Here is a 16,326-nt window from a genome sequence, read left to right as displayed (position 1 = left end):
TCTAGTGCAATACAAAGGCGCAAAAAATTAAAAATGTTCACACTTCCGCACCATCTCTTGGAAGGTAGGTGAACTAGTGTTGTAACCTTCTCTTGCTCCTGATAATCTTCGATACCTCCTCGCGTCACTACTCTCCTGATAGAAGACAGCGAATATGAATTCGAACGGCAAGACCGAGCGCGAAACGAATACATGTGCGGTGTTTGAGGTTATCTATCCAATTCGGAAAATGAGATGGCGCAGTTCGAGACGTAATTTTTCTACAGCGTTTTATAATAAAATTTGAAAAAATTCACCCACCCGAAGGCCGGTATGAAAAAACATTTCAGCAGTGGAAATTTTCGATACCTGTTCGATATTTTTTATCCTTATCCGAAGTACGAGTTCGAATAGTCGCGACGTTTCAAAGTTCCGGGTGTTTTGGCAAAAAATGAAAGTGCGGAAGGGCAAACTCTTATAGCAGCAAGTTGTTTTGTTCACTTTATTAGAGCCATGAAATAACGGCATCTAAACTTGTGCGTTAATTAGTGTTTTAAATCAAGTTCAAACAAAAATATAATTCCGACACGAAGTACAGGCAACCAACTGTGCACTTTTCTCTCAACCCGTTTCCGAGCATATCGATTTCCTCACCCAGCAGCAGCCGCCGACGTCCTTCCGAGATGAAAATTAGCCGTCCGCAGGAAATGGCGCCGGTTTTTCATTTTAAATTTCGTCAAAAATAACGTGAGTACATCATTCTTCGCGGGCGTTCGCCAGTGGTCAGAATCTCGTTGCAAGTTAAAATTCGTACTAAAATAATCGCGCAGCGGCTTAAAATGATGTTGGGCCGTAAACAGAGCCTCAAAGGCGAGCCCGTGTTGGCCGATTACGGGCCCGACGAAGCCCTAAACGAAAGCGCCGACATCGAATGGGTCAACAAGGTAAGCCTTAATTTCCATAGATAAAAAGATACTTTTAGATACTTTTACGAGCTATCTCAGTTATTTTTGAAGATAGAGAGTGGCGATTTTGGGACCACCCCCGTATCTAAGTTTTTTTTTCATTTTTTACTTTATTTATAGCAGTAGGGTATAGCGAATCAACTAAATCGACTAAAAATAAGATACAATTAAGCAGTTATTACAAGAGACTCTATACTTAATTTCGAAAAAACAGGATGAAAATACATATTTTTTAAATAATAATTGTCTTATTGATATGATAAATATTATGTTGTTATTATAATGTTATAATTAAAAACCAAAACCAACGAGACTGTCAGTATACATTTTTGTTCTTTCAGTGTTTATTTCATTTTAATTAATTTTCTATAATAATCGCAGTACATGCAAAATTCTGGTATGTTTTATACAATACACTGAATATGCCTAAGAAGCTTCGGAACTACATTACCATGGGTAAGGTTTTTAATAAAGTGATATTAGTCAATATAATTTTTATATTAGATATCCAGAGAGACATCAACGGTTTCCAAATATATTTGCTCGTCTGAAAATGAATCTAGTTAAGCACGAATCCTCCATTCATCCCAAAAATTATTTGAAAGACGACAATTTTGATATTTTACATACAGCCACAGAAAGTACAAAATTAAATTTATTGGAAGCCATGGAGATTAGAAAATGAGACATTCAAACGTATTGCTTAACGATCAATTAGATTTAAATACCTGTCCTTTATTGAACTTAAATTCTCAATATTAATTTAGGTTTTATTGTCATTTTTCGGTATATATAGTAGCAGGTAGTGTATAAATATTACATTTGATAAAGACGCGGTGTTGTAATTTCGTGAAAATTGTCGTATTGGAGGCTTTTTGTAATAAAAGAGAACTCCACTACAAGTCCTTTATTTAATCTGCGTCATAAGCGCGCGAGATGCCAGGCCGAGAGTCCCACATTCTAACCTCTCTAGACCATAGAATAAGAACACCACAGACCACCGAACAACCCTGATGCAACAAAAATCTGTTTTTATTTATTTGGTTAAATGGATTTTCATCAAGTAAAAGCCACTTCAGTTCAATCGAAGATATCTTCTTAGTATATTCCTTCATCAAGATGGTGCCCCAAGCCACAACTCTGGAATTTTAAGATCATTTTAGATTGCAACTTCCCTCAAAAATAGACAGATACTACTCTGTAACAGAATTTCGAGGGTTAATTGGTTTTTCGAAACTCTACGAAGGACACCAATAATTCTTTTAAATGCCATCAAAAAAACTAAGAAAAATTAGCGGGTTTTGGTTAGTTATAAGTATAATTTTGTTTATGTATAATGTTATTTTATACTTTTAAATAATTATTATGTTTGGAAAAATGGATATACAGGGTGTACCATTTAAAATAAATATATGCTTGCTTCATAACTAATAGTTTTGGACTTTGCCATGTATCTCAGATACCCGGAGGCCCATGATAATTTTGATACTGCATATGAATATAAATATTAGTTAATAAATAACTATTTATTACCAAGGTTTTCTCTTGACGTCTTGTATATACGAGCACACAAAAATTTAAAAAAGGTAGCGTTCCATATACCTTTTTGATCACGCGTATTGAGGCGACTGTTTAAGCTTTCACCGCATTTCAGAGATGGGTCAGGCGCTTAATGCGGACCTGCGCTCTCCTCAGCTTGTCATCGGTGTGCTGCAACACGCCGAGAAGTTTCGAACGTTTCCCCCACATGCAAATGATCACCTTCAGTGTGGACGCGACCGTCACCGTGCTCTTTACGTCTGAAATGATCGCGAAGATGCACATCCGGGGCATCTTAAAGGTGACCTCTGCGATTGACTGTAAAAAAAACGAGCTCATTTCTTGTTTCAGGGCGAGAAGCCCTACCTGAAAGACCACTGGTGTCAGTTCGACGCTAGCATGGTGTTTTTCCTGTGGATCTCGGTGATACTGCAAATTTTCGAAATATTGGCCATAGTGCCGACGTACTCGTATCTGTCGATCTTGCGCGCGCCCAGGCCCTTAATCATGATTCGTTTTCTGCGTGTGTTTTTGAAATTTTCCATGCCCAAATCCCGTATCAATCAGATTTTCAAGTGAGACCCTCGAGGTATTAACGCCACTACCGCTTGATGCGTTCGATGCGTTTCAGACGCTCGAGTCAGCAAATCTACAACGTAACCCTCTTCTTCCTCTTCTTCATGTCCCTCTATGGCCTGCTCGGGGTGCAGTTCTTTGGCGAATTGAAAAACCACTGCGTAACCAACAACACCAAGAGTCCCATGTAAGTCATTGTCGTTGAGCGGATGTATTCCTCAAGCGTGAGTCGCTTTCTAGGGACGTCACCATCAACAGCCTCGCGATACCGGACACCTTCTGCTCGCTGGACCCTTCTTCGGGCTACCAGTGTCCCGAGGGGATGAAGTGCATGAAAATGGACGAGGTCTCTAGGTACATCATCGGGTTCAACGGTTTCGACGAGTTCGGTAAGGTCTGTCCCCTCCATTCCCTGCAGAGGTCGCCGACGACGCCCCTTTGCAGTGACGAGCTTCTTCACCGTTTACCAAGCCGCCTCGCAAGAGGGCTGGGTGTTCATAATGTACAGGGCGATCGATTCTCTGCCGCAGTGGATGGCGGTTTCTTACTTTAGCACTCTCATCTTCTTCCTCGCTTGGCTGGTGAAGAACGTTTTCATAGCGGTGATCACCGAGACTTTCAACGAGATACGGGTGCAGTTTCAGCAGATGTGGGGACCTCGGGGGCATATCAGCAACAGTCCCGCCTCGCAGGTTTAATCCGAGTTGCTCCATTGTTGTTTCCTTTCGCGACCCAACCGTTCGCAGATCCTAATCGGCGATGACCGCGGCTGGAAACTGGTCACCCTCGACGACAACAAACATGGCGGTGTTGCCCCCGACTTTTGCCAAAAAGTATTGCAAAGCCCCTATTTCCGCACCCTCGTTATGGGCGTCATACTGGCAAACGCGATCGTCACGGCGTCCATGCGTTTCAAGCACGACGCGAGACCAAGGCAAGTGTTCTACGAAAAGTACTACTACATAGAATTGGGGTTCACGGTTCTGTTAAACCTGGAGGCGCTGTTCAAAATATGGTGCCTCGGACTGAGAGGTTACTGGAAACATTCGATCCACAAGTTCGAGCTGCTTTGCGCCATCGGCACCACCATCCACGTTATTCCAGGTACCGGGTTCGGTCCGCTTTTCCGGTACCCTGTTTCTAATCCTTTCCAGGTTGCTACATGACGGGCTTTACGTTCTTCCAAGTATTGCGCGTGGTGCGATTGATTAAAGCCTCCCCCCTCCTGGAAGACTTCGTTTACAAAATCTTCGGCCCGGGCAAGAAGCTGGGCAGCCTCATCATCTTCACTATGTGCTTGTTGATAATTTCGTCGAGCGTCTCGATGCAGCTATTCTGCTTCTTAGACTTCACCAAGTTCGAAACATTCTCGGAAGCGTTCATGTCCATGTTTCAAATCTTGACACAGGAGGCCTGGGTCGAGGTTATGGACGAGACGATGCTGCGCACGCCTTCGATGATCGCTCCTCTGGTGGCGTTTTATTTCATCATGTACCATCTGTTCGTCACTTTGGTGAGTGAGGCGACGAACGTTGACGCCTTCTGAAGCCGCGCCGTCCTTCAGATCGTAATAAGCTTGTTCGTCGCCGTCATCTTGGACAACCTGGAGCTTGACGAGGACATCAAGAAGCTGAAGCAGCTCAAGTACAGGGAGCAGAGCGCCGAAATTAAAGAGACTCTCCCTTTTCGACTTCGCATCTTCGAAAAGTTCCCAGACAGCCCTTTGATGGTCACCTTGCACAAAGTGCCGTCGGATTTCAACCTTCCGAAGGTCAGTTTACCCCCGCTTCGAAGGAGGATGAAGATTTCGCCACCAGAAACGTTTCCGTGTGAGATGCTTAACTTTAGATTACTAGGTTAGGGAGAGTTTCATGCGCCAATTCGTCTACGAGACTGAGGACGATGAAAATTCCGAAACGGGAACCAAACGTCTCACTGCCGAGGAAATGTTCGACTCGAAGATAGTGTACAGGAAGCAGAAGCCGATCCCCATCTTGAACAGGTTGCCCAAAGTGAGGAGCGTCGACATCAAACTGAAGAAGACGACGGTGTCTCACATAATAAGGTTGGGAGTTAGGGGTGGTGTTGGGTTTACCCCTATTTGAACGATTGCAGCGATTCTAATAACCAACGGTTGATGTTGGGCGACTCTTCGATAATCCCAGTGCCGGGGAGCAAAGGGCCATTGAAGCAACAAGGCACAGTAAACAGTGTCAAACAGTTACGTATTGACCACAAGAAGTGAGTGGAGACAAATTGGCGAACCAAATTGATACAAATTAATCGGCATGCTAAATTTGGCGTTAGAGTAGAGCGTTGAGCGAGCAAGAGAGGGCTTCCAGTCGCTCAGGGCTGATAATGTTGCAGGTTCGGGTCTAGGTCGATCAGAAGGTCGGTGAGGTCGGGTTCGATCAAGCTGAAACAGACCTACGAGCATCTGATGGAGAATGGAGACATCGGGGTCAACAGAGTGACGTCGAACAGGGCGAGACCTCATGACCTCGACATCAAGCTCTTGCAGGCCAAGAGGCAACAGGCCGAGATGAGAAGGAATCAGCGGGAGGAAGATTTGCGGGAGAACCATCCCTTTTTCGACACCCCTTTGTTCGCTGTACCGAGGGAGAGCAGGTTTCGGAAATTCTGCCAACTTATAGTTTACGCCAGGTATGACGCGAGGCTGAAAGACCCATTGACGGGGAAGGAGAGGAAAGTGCAGTACAAAACCATGCAGTAAGACAGAATCGGTGTTGTCGAAAAAAAAATACCAATTGCCGATCTTGCAGCAATTTTCTTGGTTTGGTTACGTACTTGGACTGGGTGATGATCACCATGACGACGTTGTCGTGCGTGTCGATGATGTTCGAGACGCCGCACTATCGTGTCATGGAGAACGTCAGCCTCCAAATCGCCGAATACGGGTTCGTGATTTTCATGAGCATCGAACTGGCTTTGAAAATTTTAGCCGACGGGCTGTTTTTTACCCCCAAAGCGTATGTCAAAGACGTCGCCGCCTTGTTGGACGTGTTCATCTACCTGGTTCGTGTAGCGGCGACGATTGACGTGCTAAATTCTTTAGTTACTTTCAGGTCACCCTGACGTTCTTGTGTTGGATGCCTAAAAGCGTTCCCCCTAATTCGGGCGCGCAGCTTCTGATGATACTCAGGTGTCTGCGACCGTTGAGGATCTTCACGTTGGTCCCACACATGAGCAAAGTCGTTTCCGAACTTTGCAGGGGCTTCAAGGAGATCTTGCTCGTGTCCACCCTGCTCATCTTGTTAATTTTTATCTTTGCTTGTTACGGAGTCCAGCTATACGGTTAGTGATATTAACGAGATCCCACTATTTGCCCAATATTTCATAACCCGGGCGTTCACGACTCGCATGTATTGTTAGTTACTTTTAGAAATTTACCCCTGTACAGCGGAGGAAATATATTTTTTTATGGTTTTGGTGATAATTATCCAAAATTAACTTGACGTGTCCTTCATTCGTCACAATTAAAATTGCAGAACGCAGGGTGTTACGACTCGCAGCCTCTAGAAATAAGTCTCTTAGTTTTAAATTATTAAAGTCTTAACTGTCAGGCGGGCGATTGGCGAGGTGCAACGACCCGAGCATCACCAAGAGGGAAGATTGCCACGGTATATTCCTGAGGCGGGTATTTGTCACCAAAATGAAAGTCCAGCCCGGCGAGAACGAGACTTACCCTGCGATGCTGGTGCCGAGGGTCTGGTAAGTCGTCTGGTGTGCTCGGTTCACCCTGTGAGGCTTCGTTTGGTAGGGCGAACCCGCGTAGATTCAATTTCGACAATATTGGAGACGCTATGCTCACGCTCTTCGAAGTGCTGTCGTTCAAAGGGTGGCTGGACGTTCGAGATATACTCATAAAATCGCTAGGCCCGGTGAGTAGCGACCGCGAGCAGGTCGTCCGCGAGGTGGCGCTGGTGTTGATTGCAGGTGCACGCGGTGTACATTCACATCTACATCTTTCTGGGTTGCATGATAGGGCTGACGTTGTTCGTGGGCGTGGTGATCGCGAACTACTCGGAGAACAAGGGCACGGCGCTGCTGACGGTAGATCAGAGAAGATGGTGCGACTTGAAGAAGCGCCTGAAGATCGCCCAGCCGTTGCACTTGCCGCCCAGGCCCGACGGCAAAAAGTTTCGCGCTTTCATCTACGACATCACCCAGAACATCAGGTTCAAAAGGGCGATCGCCATTTTGGTGTTGATTAACTCGGCCCTGTTGAGCGTCACCGTAAGCTGCGTCGCGATCATCTCGCCGCGAATTCTCATTCGCAGTTTTGCAGTGGGAGAAAGACGACCCCACCACAGACACCCTCGTTACGGTCTCGATGGTATGCACGTTTATCTTTGTCGTCGAGGTGGTGATGAAGAACATAGCGTTCACGCCCAGAGGTTACCTGCAATCCCGGCGGAATAGATACGACCTCTTCGTCACCGTCATGGGCGTCATATGGATGTTCTTCCACATAATGTTCAAGGTAAGACCGGAGTTCGTCGTAGGACTGGCGAAACGGACGTGGCCGTTGCAGAACGATCTCACTTACTTCTTCGGGTTCATGGTGGTGGTGCTGCGTTTTTTCACCATCACCGGCAAGCACACCACGCTGAAGATGTTGATGCTGACGGTCGGGGTATCGGTGTGCAAAAGTTTCTTCATCATTTTCGGCATGTTCCTGTTGGTGTTCTTCTACGCGTTGGCCGGGACGATCATCTTCGGCACGGTGAAGTACGGCGAAGGCATCGGGAGGAGGGCGAACTTCCAGTCGCCGGTGACGGGGGTGGCCATGTTGTTCCGGATCGTCACCGGCGAGGACTGGAATAAAATCATGCACGACTGCATGATCCAGCCTCCCTACTGCACCCCCGCCGCCAACTACTGGGAGACCGACTGCGGCAACTTCATGGGTTCGTTGGTGTACTTCTGCACCTTCTACGTCATCATCACCTACATCGTCCTGAACTTACTCGTTGGTGAGACTTCGATAGGTGGTTCGGACGTAAGGATAGGTTTGTTTTCCCTCAGCCATCATCATGGAGAACTTTTCGCTGTTCTACTCCAACGAGGAGGACGCCCTTCTCTCCTACGCCGACATTCGGAACTTTCAGAACACCTGGAACGTCGTGGATATCCACCAAAGGGGCGTCATTCCCGTTCGAAGGGCGAGTAGCAAACTTGGACCGTGCCCTCGCGCAAAAAACATGTCAAAATAAATAAGAACTAAAAGTTCAGATTTTCACGAAATTCTTTTTTTGCAGCAGGACTTCTGTTGTTGGTTTTCAATTTTATTTATTTGGGAAAAACGTTATTTTGCAGACATTCGTTAAAAAACCAAATGTTTTGGGAACATATTCGGCCACGTAGAAGTAATTTAAAATACCAAATAGCCAAGAAACTAATTTAAGCTTCTTTCAAAAATTGAACTGACTTGGCTTTTACTTGATGAAAATCCATTTATCAAAATAAATAAGAACTAAAAGTTGAGATTTTCACGAAATTTTCTTTCTTTGCGGCGGGACTTCTGTTGTTGGTTTTCAATTTTATGTATTTGGGAAAAACCTTATTTTGCAGACATTTATTAAAAAACCCAAATGTTTTGGGAACATATTCGGCAACGTAGAAGTAATTTAAAATACCAAATAGCCAAGAAACCAATTTCAGCGTCTTTCAAATTTCGCGAAAATCTGAACTTTTAGTTCTTATTTATTTTGATAAATGCATTTTCATCAAGTAAAAGCCACCTCAGTTCAATCTTCTGTTTAGGTTAAGTTCATCTTGAGGTTGTTAAAGGGTAGACTGGAGGTTGACCCGCAGAAGGATCGGTTGCTATTCAAGCACATGTGCTACGAGCTCGAGCGGCTTCACAACGGAGAAGACGTGACGTTTCATGACGTTATTAAGTATGTAAATGGCGCTCAAACATTTCGCTCTGGCGCCATACGTTTTTTTTTTTTTTTTTTTTTTTCGCAGTATGTTGTCGTACAGAAGCGTCGACATCAGGAAAGCCCTCCAGCTGGAAGAACTGCTTGCTCGCGAAGAGTTCGAGTACATCATAGAGGAGGAGGTGGCGAAGCAGACGATACGTACCTGGTTAGAAGGATGCCTGAAGAAGATTCGTTCGACCAGCGTAAGCGATTTTTCGAATAAGAGCTCCTTAATGATGAAAACTAAAATTAGAACCATGATTATTCCAAAAACAATAACAATTATTTGGAACGTATTCGTTTCTTCTTTTACTGGTTCCATGGGAATTATTTTTTCGGCTAAGTGTTCCAAATTTCGGTGATTTTTGCCTTTAATGCTGGAACTGTACGTTGAGGATTGTTACGCAAAGTCTTTTTCATCCGGTGCCATAAAGTTTCAATAATATTCAAGTCGGGGCTACTTGACGGCCACGATAAAACTTTCATATTATGGTCTTGTTGAAATATAAAATTTTCATTTCCATAAGTTCGTTCTATTGATGATTTGTTGGTATTTTTCTGCATTTACAGTACTATCAATGAACGTTCTGTGCTATCGTGATATGCGTAAATTGATTATTAAATCGACAAAGCAAAAAAAAAATTTAAATAGATATAAAAATGTCGTTTTAAATCATTTTTTCAATCGTCCGAACATTTAGTTGTTAGGGCTCGTATACTTTTCGCGTTTTCTCTTTCCACGCCGCCTTTTCATTTTTAGAAGCAACACAACAGCCTTATAGCAGGTCTGAGGGCCACGAACGAGGCGGTGCCCGTGGCGGATCCTGCAGAGGAACACAAGAACGATTCGCCGCAGAAGGAACAAGAGCACGAGACCAAAGAGAACGAGCCTGCCAGGAAACAGAAGGTCGCCTTGCCCAGGTCCGACAGCATCGGCAGCAATTCGGGTAAATAAGTAGATAAGTAGCGCGGATTCTGTGACACCGACTTAGTCTACCATATACACAGCGTCCGAAATAAATAAGGATTATTTGCAAGATCTCGAAAACACTCAGAAATTCGGTTGATTTTAATTTAATAATGTAGAGGAAAAGGTGGTAATGTGGCCCCTGCAGATATATTGGCCCCCTTCAATATTTTAATGTTTGAACAGCGCCATCTAGTATGTTTATTTAGTACCTTACAAATACACCAGAGCCTGTCACGTTCGATTGTCATTCAAAACAGTTGAAACTCGTTACCGGTAAAACTTTAAACTACTGTGATTTTAATTCGGTAATTATGTATTTGGCTATTGTATTCGGACGTTGGATACGTTGAACTGTTCTTCTACAGAAATTAAAAGGTAAATACAAAATTAGGTTTGTAATAATTATTTTTGGTACGTTTGCTTAAATATTCTCAATAGTTGTAATTTGGCCCCTTCATATTGGTTGTATTATGGTCCCGGGGCCGCAATACATGTAAGAGTGATTCATAATTTTCATATTTTTATTTTTTGCTCTCAAATGCCTAGACCAAGTGTGCTCTCTCCTCTTTCGAGCAAGAAAAAAAAATGGGATCCTGAACAAATGAAATCAGCAATTAATGCAGTAAGGCAGTAGGTCATGTGATATAAAAATGTATTCTGTGCCTAGATCTACACTGAAACGGTTAGTAAAGGATCCTCGACAATCTTTAGAGTTGCTTGTACATAAACCACTAGGAAAGAAACCTGTACTTCCAGCTGAGCTGGAAAAAAAGTTAGTGGAGTATATCTTGTTTATGGAGTGTAAGTACTATGGGCATAAAGATACTTTATCTTTACGCAGACCAAAGGGAACATCATATGCTCGTACGCACGTACTACACATATTTGACCAAAAACTTACCTGGAGAGCGCACATTCAAAAGATCACGCTTAGGGCAACAATTGCACTAGGTAGATGCAGAAGGATGTGTGGAAAGAGCTGGGGATTAAACCCAAAAATGACACTTTGGTTGTATCTAGCAGTAGTGAGACCAATGCTAGCGTATGGGGCGATTGTCTGGTGGACAAGAACCATGCAGGGGAGGCGATAAGACGGCTGAGTAGCGTGCAAAGATTAGCGAGTCTGTGCGCTACGGGGGCCATGAGCACAACGCCCACTGCAGCGCTGGAGGTCCTACTGAACATCCCACCAATACAGATCTTTATACAAGGGGAACCAAGATCCGCAGTATATAGATTACTGCAAGGCCAGTCCTCAATATTTGGTGGAGATAGCACGAAACATAACAAGCTTTACTTGGAGGTAAGAGCGGACAATGTCCTAGGGCTGCCTACGGACAGCACAACACCTAAGTATTGCTTCGTTAACCACTACAGGACTTAAATCCCAGCCAGAGAAGACTGGGAAAACGGGCCACCAATCAAGGCAGAAATATCCTGGTATCCTGATGGCTCAAAAACTCAAGAAGGAGTAGGAGCCGGAATATATGAACCCAGGACGAAAAGGAAAATCTATTCCAATGGCTAACCTAGCAACAGTTTTCCAAGCAAAGATCACTGCACTAGAACACTGCGCAAGAGAAATAAAAGCCAGGAAGATCCGTAACAAATCAATTATAAATATATAGGTCCTGCAATCTAATAAAATAACATCCAAGTTAGTTCTGGACTGCCATAAGGCATTAAACGAGATGGCAAGCCAGAACAAAGTTACTCTATCATGGGTACCGGGGCACGGAGGGCATAAAGGTAATGAAGGTGCAGACGACGCAGCCTGCGAAGGGTCGTCAATGCGGCTGATTGGACCAGAACCCTTTTGTGGGGTGGCCAAACCCGTTGCAAAAACAGCTATCGGCTATTGGTTGGACCGAGAATCCCGACGATGGTGGAGGAATTCCTAAGGGGCCCATCGGTCAGTTTTACAGCAGACCTACTAAGCTACAATAGGAAAGCCGTAGGAATAATGGTAGGTCTGCTGACAGGCCACTGCAGGCTTAAGAAGCATCTAAGCCTGATGGAAGTGGAAGGAAACACGGAATGTAGATTCTGTCAGGAAGAGGAGGAAACAGCCGCACACGTACTGTGCCACTGCGAAGGCCTAGCGAGACTGCGTTTCCATCTGCTGGGCGATACCAAACCAGAGGCAGAGAGCTATACGAGGGAGCCATTGTCGAAGTTGTGGAGTCTGGTTAGAGAGACGAACCTGGATAAAGCTCTATAGCTATGGAGAGGGTCACAATAGATCCTCTGGGTCGCAGTGATGGACAGCCTGATTGCTAGCTCTCCCAGCTGTTAATCTAATCTAATCTAATCTAGCTAAAAGCAGATAGGTGCCTTAATTGCTGCAGAACGAGGGTCACTATGTACTCTTGTTTGCTGCATGTACCCATCGGGTATATTTTTTCCCCAGGAAAAACTTTACGGACAGTTTGATGAAGCGAGCGCCATCCGATTCGATTGGCAAAGTTCATTCATCTGGTTGGATACAATCCAATTCGTTCACTGAATGGTTTAAGCATTTCATTGATAAAACAAACCCCAGGGTCGAATCTCCTATATTACTCATCTTTGACGGCCATTACAGTCACACACGCAACATAAAAATAATAGATCTAGCCCTCGAAAATCATGTCACGATTATCAGCCTCTCGTCTCATACAACGCACAAGCTCCAGCCTCTGGACAAGACTTTCATGGGTGGCCTAAAAAGTCACTATAGTGAGGAAATTCGCAAGTTCTGAAAGTGACTATTATATTTGTGATTTTTGCCGTTACATAACCATCACTTCATCTCAAGATACCAAATTGGAATAACTTAAGAATAAATAATATTTTTGCTATCTTGTACGCGTTTCATTTATTTCATAGTCAGACATGTATAGATAAATATATAATCAACATTTGGTCCTCAAATAATAACTTGCAACTTAATACAGCCAAGTGTAATGGAGTCTCTTTTACCACCGTGAGTAATATTCAACTTGAAATTATCCTTTGTTCATCATGTTAAAAAAGGTACCAGCGGGAGCTTGAAAAAGCTATGGATTTATCGTACGTTGCACCAGAGACTTTAAAAGATGCAGAAAAGTGATAAAAATGTTATATAACTCATACGTCAGGTCTAAGTTGGTTTATGCATCAGTAGTTTGGTCTTCTGGGGGAAAAAATTCAGGGTTTCAGTAGTTTGACTGCAGCGATAGAGTGACATGTTTAATGTTTAACTCTTATAGGAAAAATGGGAAGGTGTAGTTAGCAAGTTACTTTTATTAATTCGTTGTTTCTATAAAGTACTTAGAATAATTTCAGACTGTCTTTATAAACATGCTAAGTGTAGTAGAAAAATATAGTAATTGAAAAGTTTAAAAAAATTAAACTACCAACAAAAATAAGTTGTGTAACGGTAAACCAAAGACAATTTTTTGATTTTAAAGTGGCATGAAAATATTAATTTTTTATTAAATGATTTCGAAATAGGAATTACTTAGAAAGAAATAAAATAATCAATCCGTATTTCATTTTCCAAGTTTGACTCCGGACTATGTTTTGGTTTTGGTTTGGTCAATATATATACAATTATAATATATATCATCAGCATATAAATAAGAAATCCTATAATGTATCTTTGAGGTTTGTCACACTTTTTTAAAAAACTTAATTACCACCTTTTCCTCTAATAAAAAATACGGACTACTGAAGATGCGGACGCGCATATCAACGGGATGAATGATTCAGGCAGGAAATATCTGGCTCCCACGTTGTCGGACCCTTCGGCGAGGCAAGAAAAGGAGAGGGTGACGACCACTAAGAAGAAGAACAGCCGCCAGAACACGCCGGTGAATAAAAACGTGACGCATCCGCATTTGATCGAGAACGAACCATGCAAACCGCCCAAAGAGGTTCAGATCAGCAAGTCCTCGCTGCCGAAGACGTCCAACGCGATGCAGGAGATTCGGGACTGGTGGACGGACCAGCTCGCTTACGTTTCCCAGTCCAGTGACGAGGAGTGATATAGTTTTGTAGAGCGGCCAAATAAAATTTCGAATTGCCAGTTTTTTTTTTTCAATATTTACCCAATCATTTATAAATACATTACAGAGTTAACAGATAGAGTGACAGGATTAACTGCAGTGTAAATCAACCCTATGAAGGAAAAAAGGATAAAATTCTCTAGGCAAGTATTATTATGCTAAAAATAACAAAAAATTGCGTTAAGAAGTAACAAGTAAAAAGTAAGCAACAGGTGGCAATCGTGGACGATTTGCAGACACATCTCGCCTAAGAGTTGATCCGTCAGTTTCTTCGCGATATCGGCGAATGCCCAAGAATCGCATTTGCAATAATTTCAAATTAGTTAATAACGAATAACACATACAAGTTGACTAAAACATGACTTTGGAAACGCGAACATTAGTAGACATTTTTCAAATGTGTCAGATTCACAAAAAAAACTCAATCTCCTAACCTCAAATTCATCGTTATCGTTGGAAACGTGAAATTGCCTCACCTTGTTCTGAAGTTAGTTGGACGAGTTTCTTAAGCTTAAACCTGAAGGACGAGAAATAAAAGCACTCAAGCGTGAAGGGCAACGTCAGTACGTTTAACTTTTTAATAACTATTTCCATGTCTTCTTAATTGTAAGGTTTTATTTAAATTGAACTGAAAATACAGTAACCAAAGAGTTCGCCCTATTTTGTGATACAAAGCGTCACCCTTGGCTATATGCTGTTGCAGTTAGTATCCATAACCATTCTGAAAGCACCAAGTCAAATATTTAATGCGTAGAAGGCGCGGAATTTGTGACTTAAGTCTTGTGAGGACGTGAGTTTAAAATGCACTCTGTTAGGTTGGTACCTCAGAGTAGCACTGGTTGGCAATGAAATCCTTTAAAAAAATTTATGATAAATATAATGATTCAAACGTTTTGAATCTATCCCCGTTGTCCGATTTTTTCTATCACGTCTAGATTTTTCGATATAATTTTTTTTTATATTTCAAAATTTTGTTTTTTTTTTTCAATTTTTTCATTCGTCAACGTTACAAAAAATAAATGTACATACAAAATGAGTTTCAGAAAGTTGTAAGAGAAAGGAGGGAAGTGCCGAAGGTGATTTTTATGGTAGTAAATACGCGCATGCCAAGTATTCATTGTGACACTACAACAGTTCAGTGAAAACTTGTTTAATTGTTTACCTTTTATATCAAATATTTTGGTAAGTTTTGCATAAAGTTCATGTTCTCTACATTGGATTTTAGTATTTGATGTGTTGTTTGAGTTTTTTTTTAAGTAGAGTCAATAAATGTAAAATAGAAGTTTGAAAGTTGTTTTAAAATTAATTTTATGTGATTTTAGGTTACAAAATGCCACGGACTTGTAAAAATTCCTCAGATTGTTTTTGCTATATTTGTGGGGAATACATACTAAAAACACAGCGACATGTCATGACCGATCTGGTTAAAACAGCTTATAAGTTATACTTTGGATTTTCTATCGATGAGCGAGATGAAAGTTGGTTGCCAAAAGTATGCTGCAACAGCTGCTCAAGAACGTTGAGAGGTTGGCTTGAAGAAAGTCACAAATCCATGCCGTTTTCAATGCCAATGATTTGGAGCGAGCCTCAAAATCATGAGAATGATTGTTATTTCTGCATGACATCTACACGAGGATTCTCGAAAAAAAAAATAGAGATTAGATTGTTTATTCGAACGTCCTATCTGCAAAAAGACCAATTCCTCAATCGAGTTTTCTTTCTGGTAGTACATCTTCATCTTCATACGCTTTATCTGGATCTTCATGTCCATCTACAGAACCTCATTTATTTTTATTTATTGTTTTTTGATGAAATAAATATTAAATTAAAAACCTACGTGTGGTACTTATTTATATATTACATAAAACTGCTAAATTTATATAAAACTTAGTTTTAAAGTAAAAACCAAACAATAACAGACAGCGTCTAAACTGCACTAAGGAAGGATATGAACAAAAACATGGAAAGAGGGTGGGGGGCAAAACCTTACTAATAAAATAAAACTATTTAATAGCACACATTAAATAGTTTTATTTTATTAGTAAGTAACCGTAAAATGTAAACGTGAAACCCCTTTTGTCAATTAAACTCTTATAGGGAATAAACTTATTACAGTTGTAACACCATTTAAAGAATAACTCTTAGCGACACTGATTGCTTGAAGCTGATAGACAATAAATCAGTAGACTAATTTTAATTTTAAGCATAATTGAGCTATATAGTGCGCTATATAGTAGCAACATTGAATGTATTGTAATAGTGAATACCAAAATATCAAAGAGCTCCAAATAATCTTCATTAGAGAATTTTGGAGGTTATGC

At 41.9% G+C, this 16,326-nt stretch overlaps 1 protein-coding gene across 4 annotated transcripts; it reads left to right on the top strand.

The window, feature by feature from the left end:
- The first annotated feature begins 216 nt into the window (after positions 1–216).
- On the top strand, positions 217–14,020 carry LOC132702200 (sodium leak channel NALCN). Of its 4 annotated transcripts, none has more exons than XM_060670700.1 (24): positions 220–923; positions 2,599–2,784; positions 2,835–3,058; positions 3,115–3,246; positions 3,300–3,448; positions 3,504–3,751; positions 3,806–4,163; positions 4,214–4,572; positions 4,624–4,830; positions 4,916–5,124; positions 5,175–5,279; positions 5,427–5,789; positions 5,843–6,095; positions 6,146–6,374; positions 6,644–6,791; positions 6,841–6,961; positions 7,017–7,316; positions 7,369–7,563; positions 7,615–8,056; positions 8,109–8,245; positions 8,847–8,983; positions 9,054–9,210; positions 9,768–9,954; positions 13,710–14,020. In XM_060670700.1, exons 1-24 carry the CDS (start codon positions 819–821, stop codon positions 13,982–13,984), a joined length of 5,226 nt encoding a protein of 1,741 aa, XP_060526683.1. In that variant the 5' UTR covers positions 220–818; the 3' UTR covers positions 13,985–14,020. The 4 variants fall into 4 exon arrangements, 3 of the variants coding, with proteins under 3 accessions (XP_060526684.1, XP_060526683.1, XP_060526682.1); XM_060670699.1 differs by having other exon boundaries at positions 5,175–5,300; XR_009618865.1 differs by lacking the exons at positions 9,768–9,954; positions 13,710–14,020 and having other exon boundaries at positions 217–923; positions 5,175–5,300; positions 7,615–8,052; positions 9,054–9,191.
- Positions 14,021–16,326: the final 2,306 nt, after the last annotated feature.

Source organism: Cylas formicarius, unplaced genomic scaffold (assembly GCF_029955315.1).
Source record: "Cylas formicarius isolate icCylForm1 unplaced genomic scaffold, icCylForm1.1 PGA_scaffold_5__7_contigs__length_24384050, whole genome shotgun sequence".
Classification (NCBI taxonomy): domain Eukaryota; kingdom Metazoa; phylum Arthropoda; class Insecta; order Coleoptera; family Brentidae; genus Cylas; species Cylas formicarius.
The sequence above is the reverse complement of the archived record's forward strand: the minus strand, read 5'-3'. Positions and strand labels throughout refer to the sequence as shown.

What these genes read in the sequence shown, in the direction of transcription:
- LOC132702200 (XM_060670699.1), top strand. Translation starts at nt 819, where the DNA reads ATGATGTTGGGCCGTAAACAGAGCCTCAAAGGCGAGCCCGTGTTGGCC. An exon ending in CACCATCCACGTTATTCCAG is followed by an intron (nt 4,164 to 4,213) that starts GTACCGGGTTCG and finishes AATCCTTTCCAG; the next exon opens with GTTGCTACATGACGGGCTTT. An exon ending in TTACGGAGTCCAGCTATACG is followed by an intron (nt 6,375 to 6,643) that starts GTTAGTGATATT and finishes CTTAACTGTCAG; the next exon opens with GCGGGCGATTGGCGAGGTGC.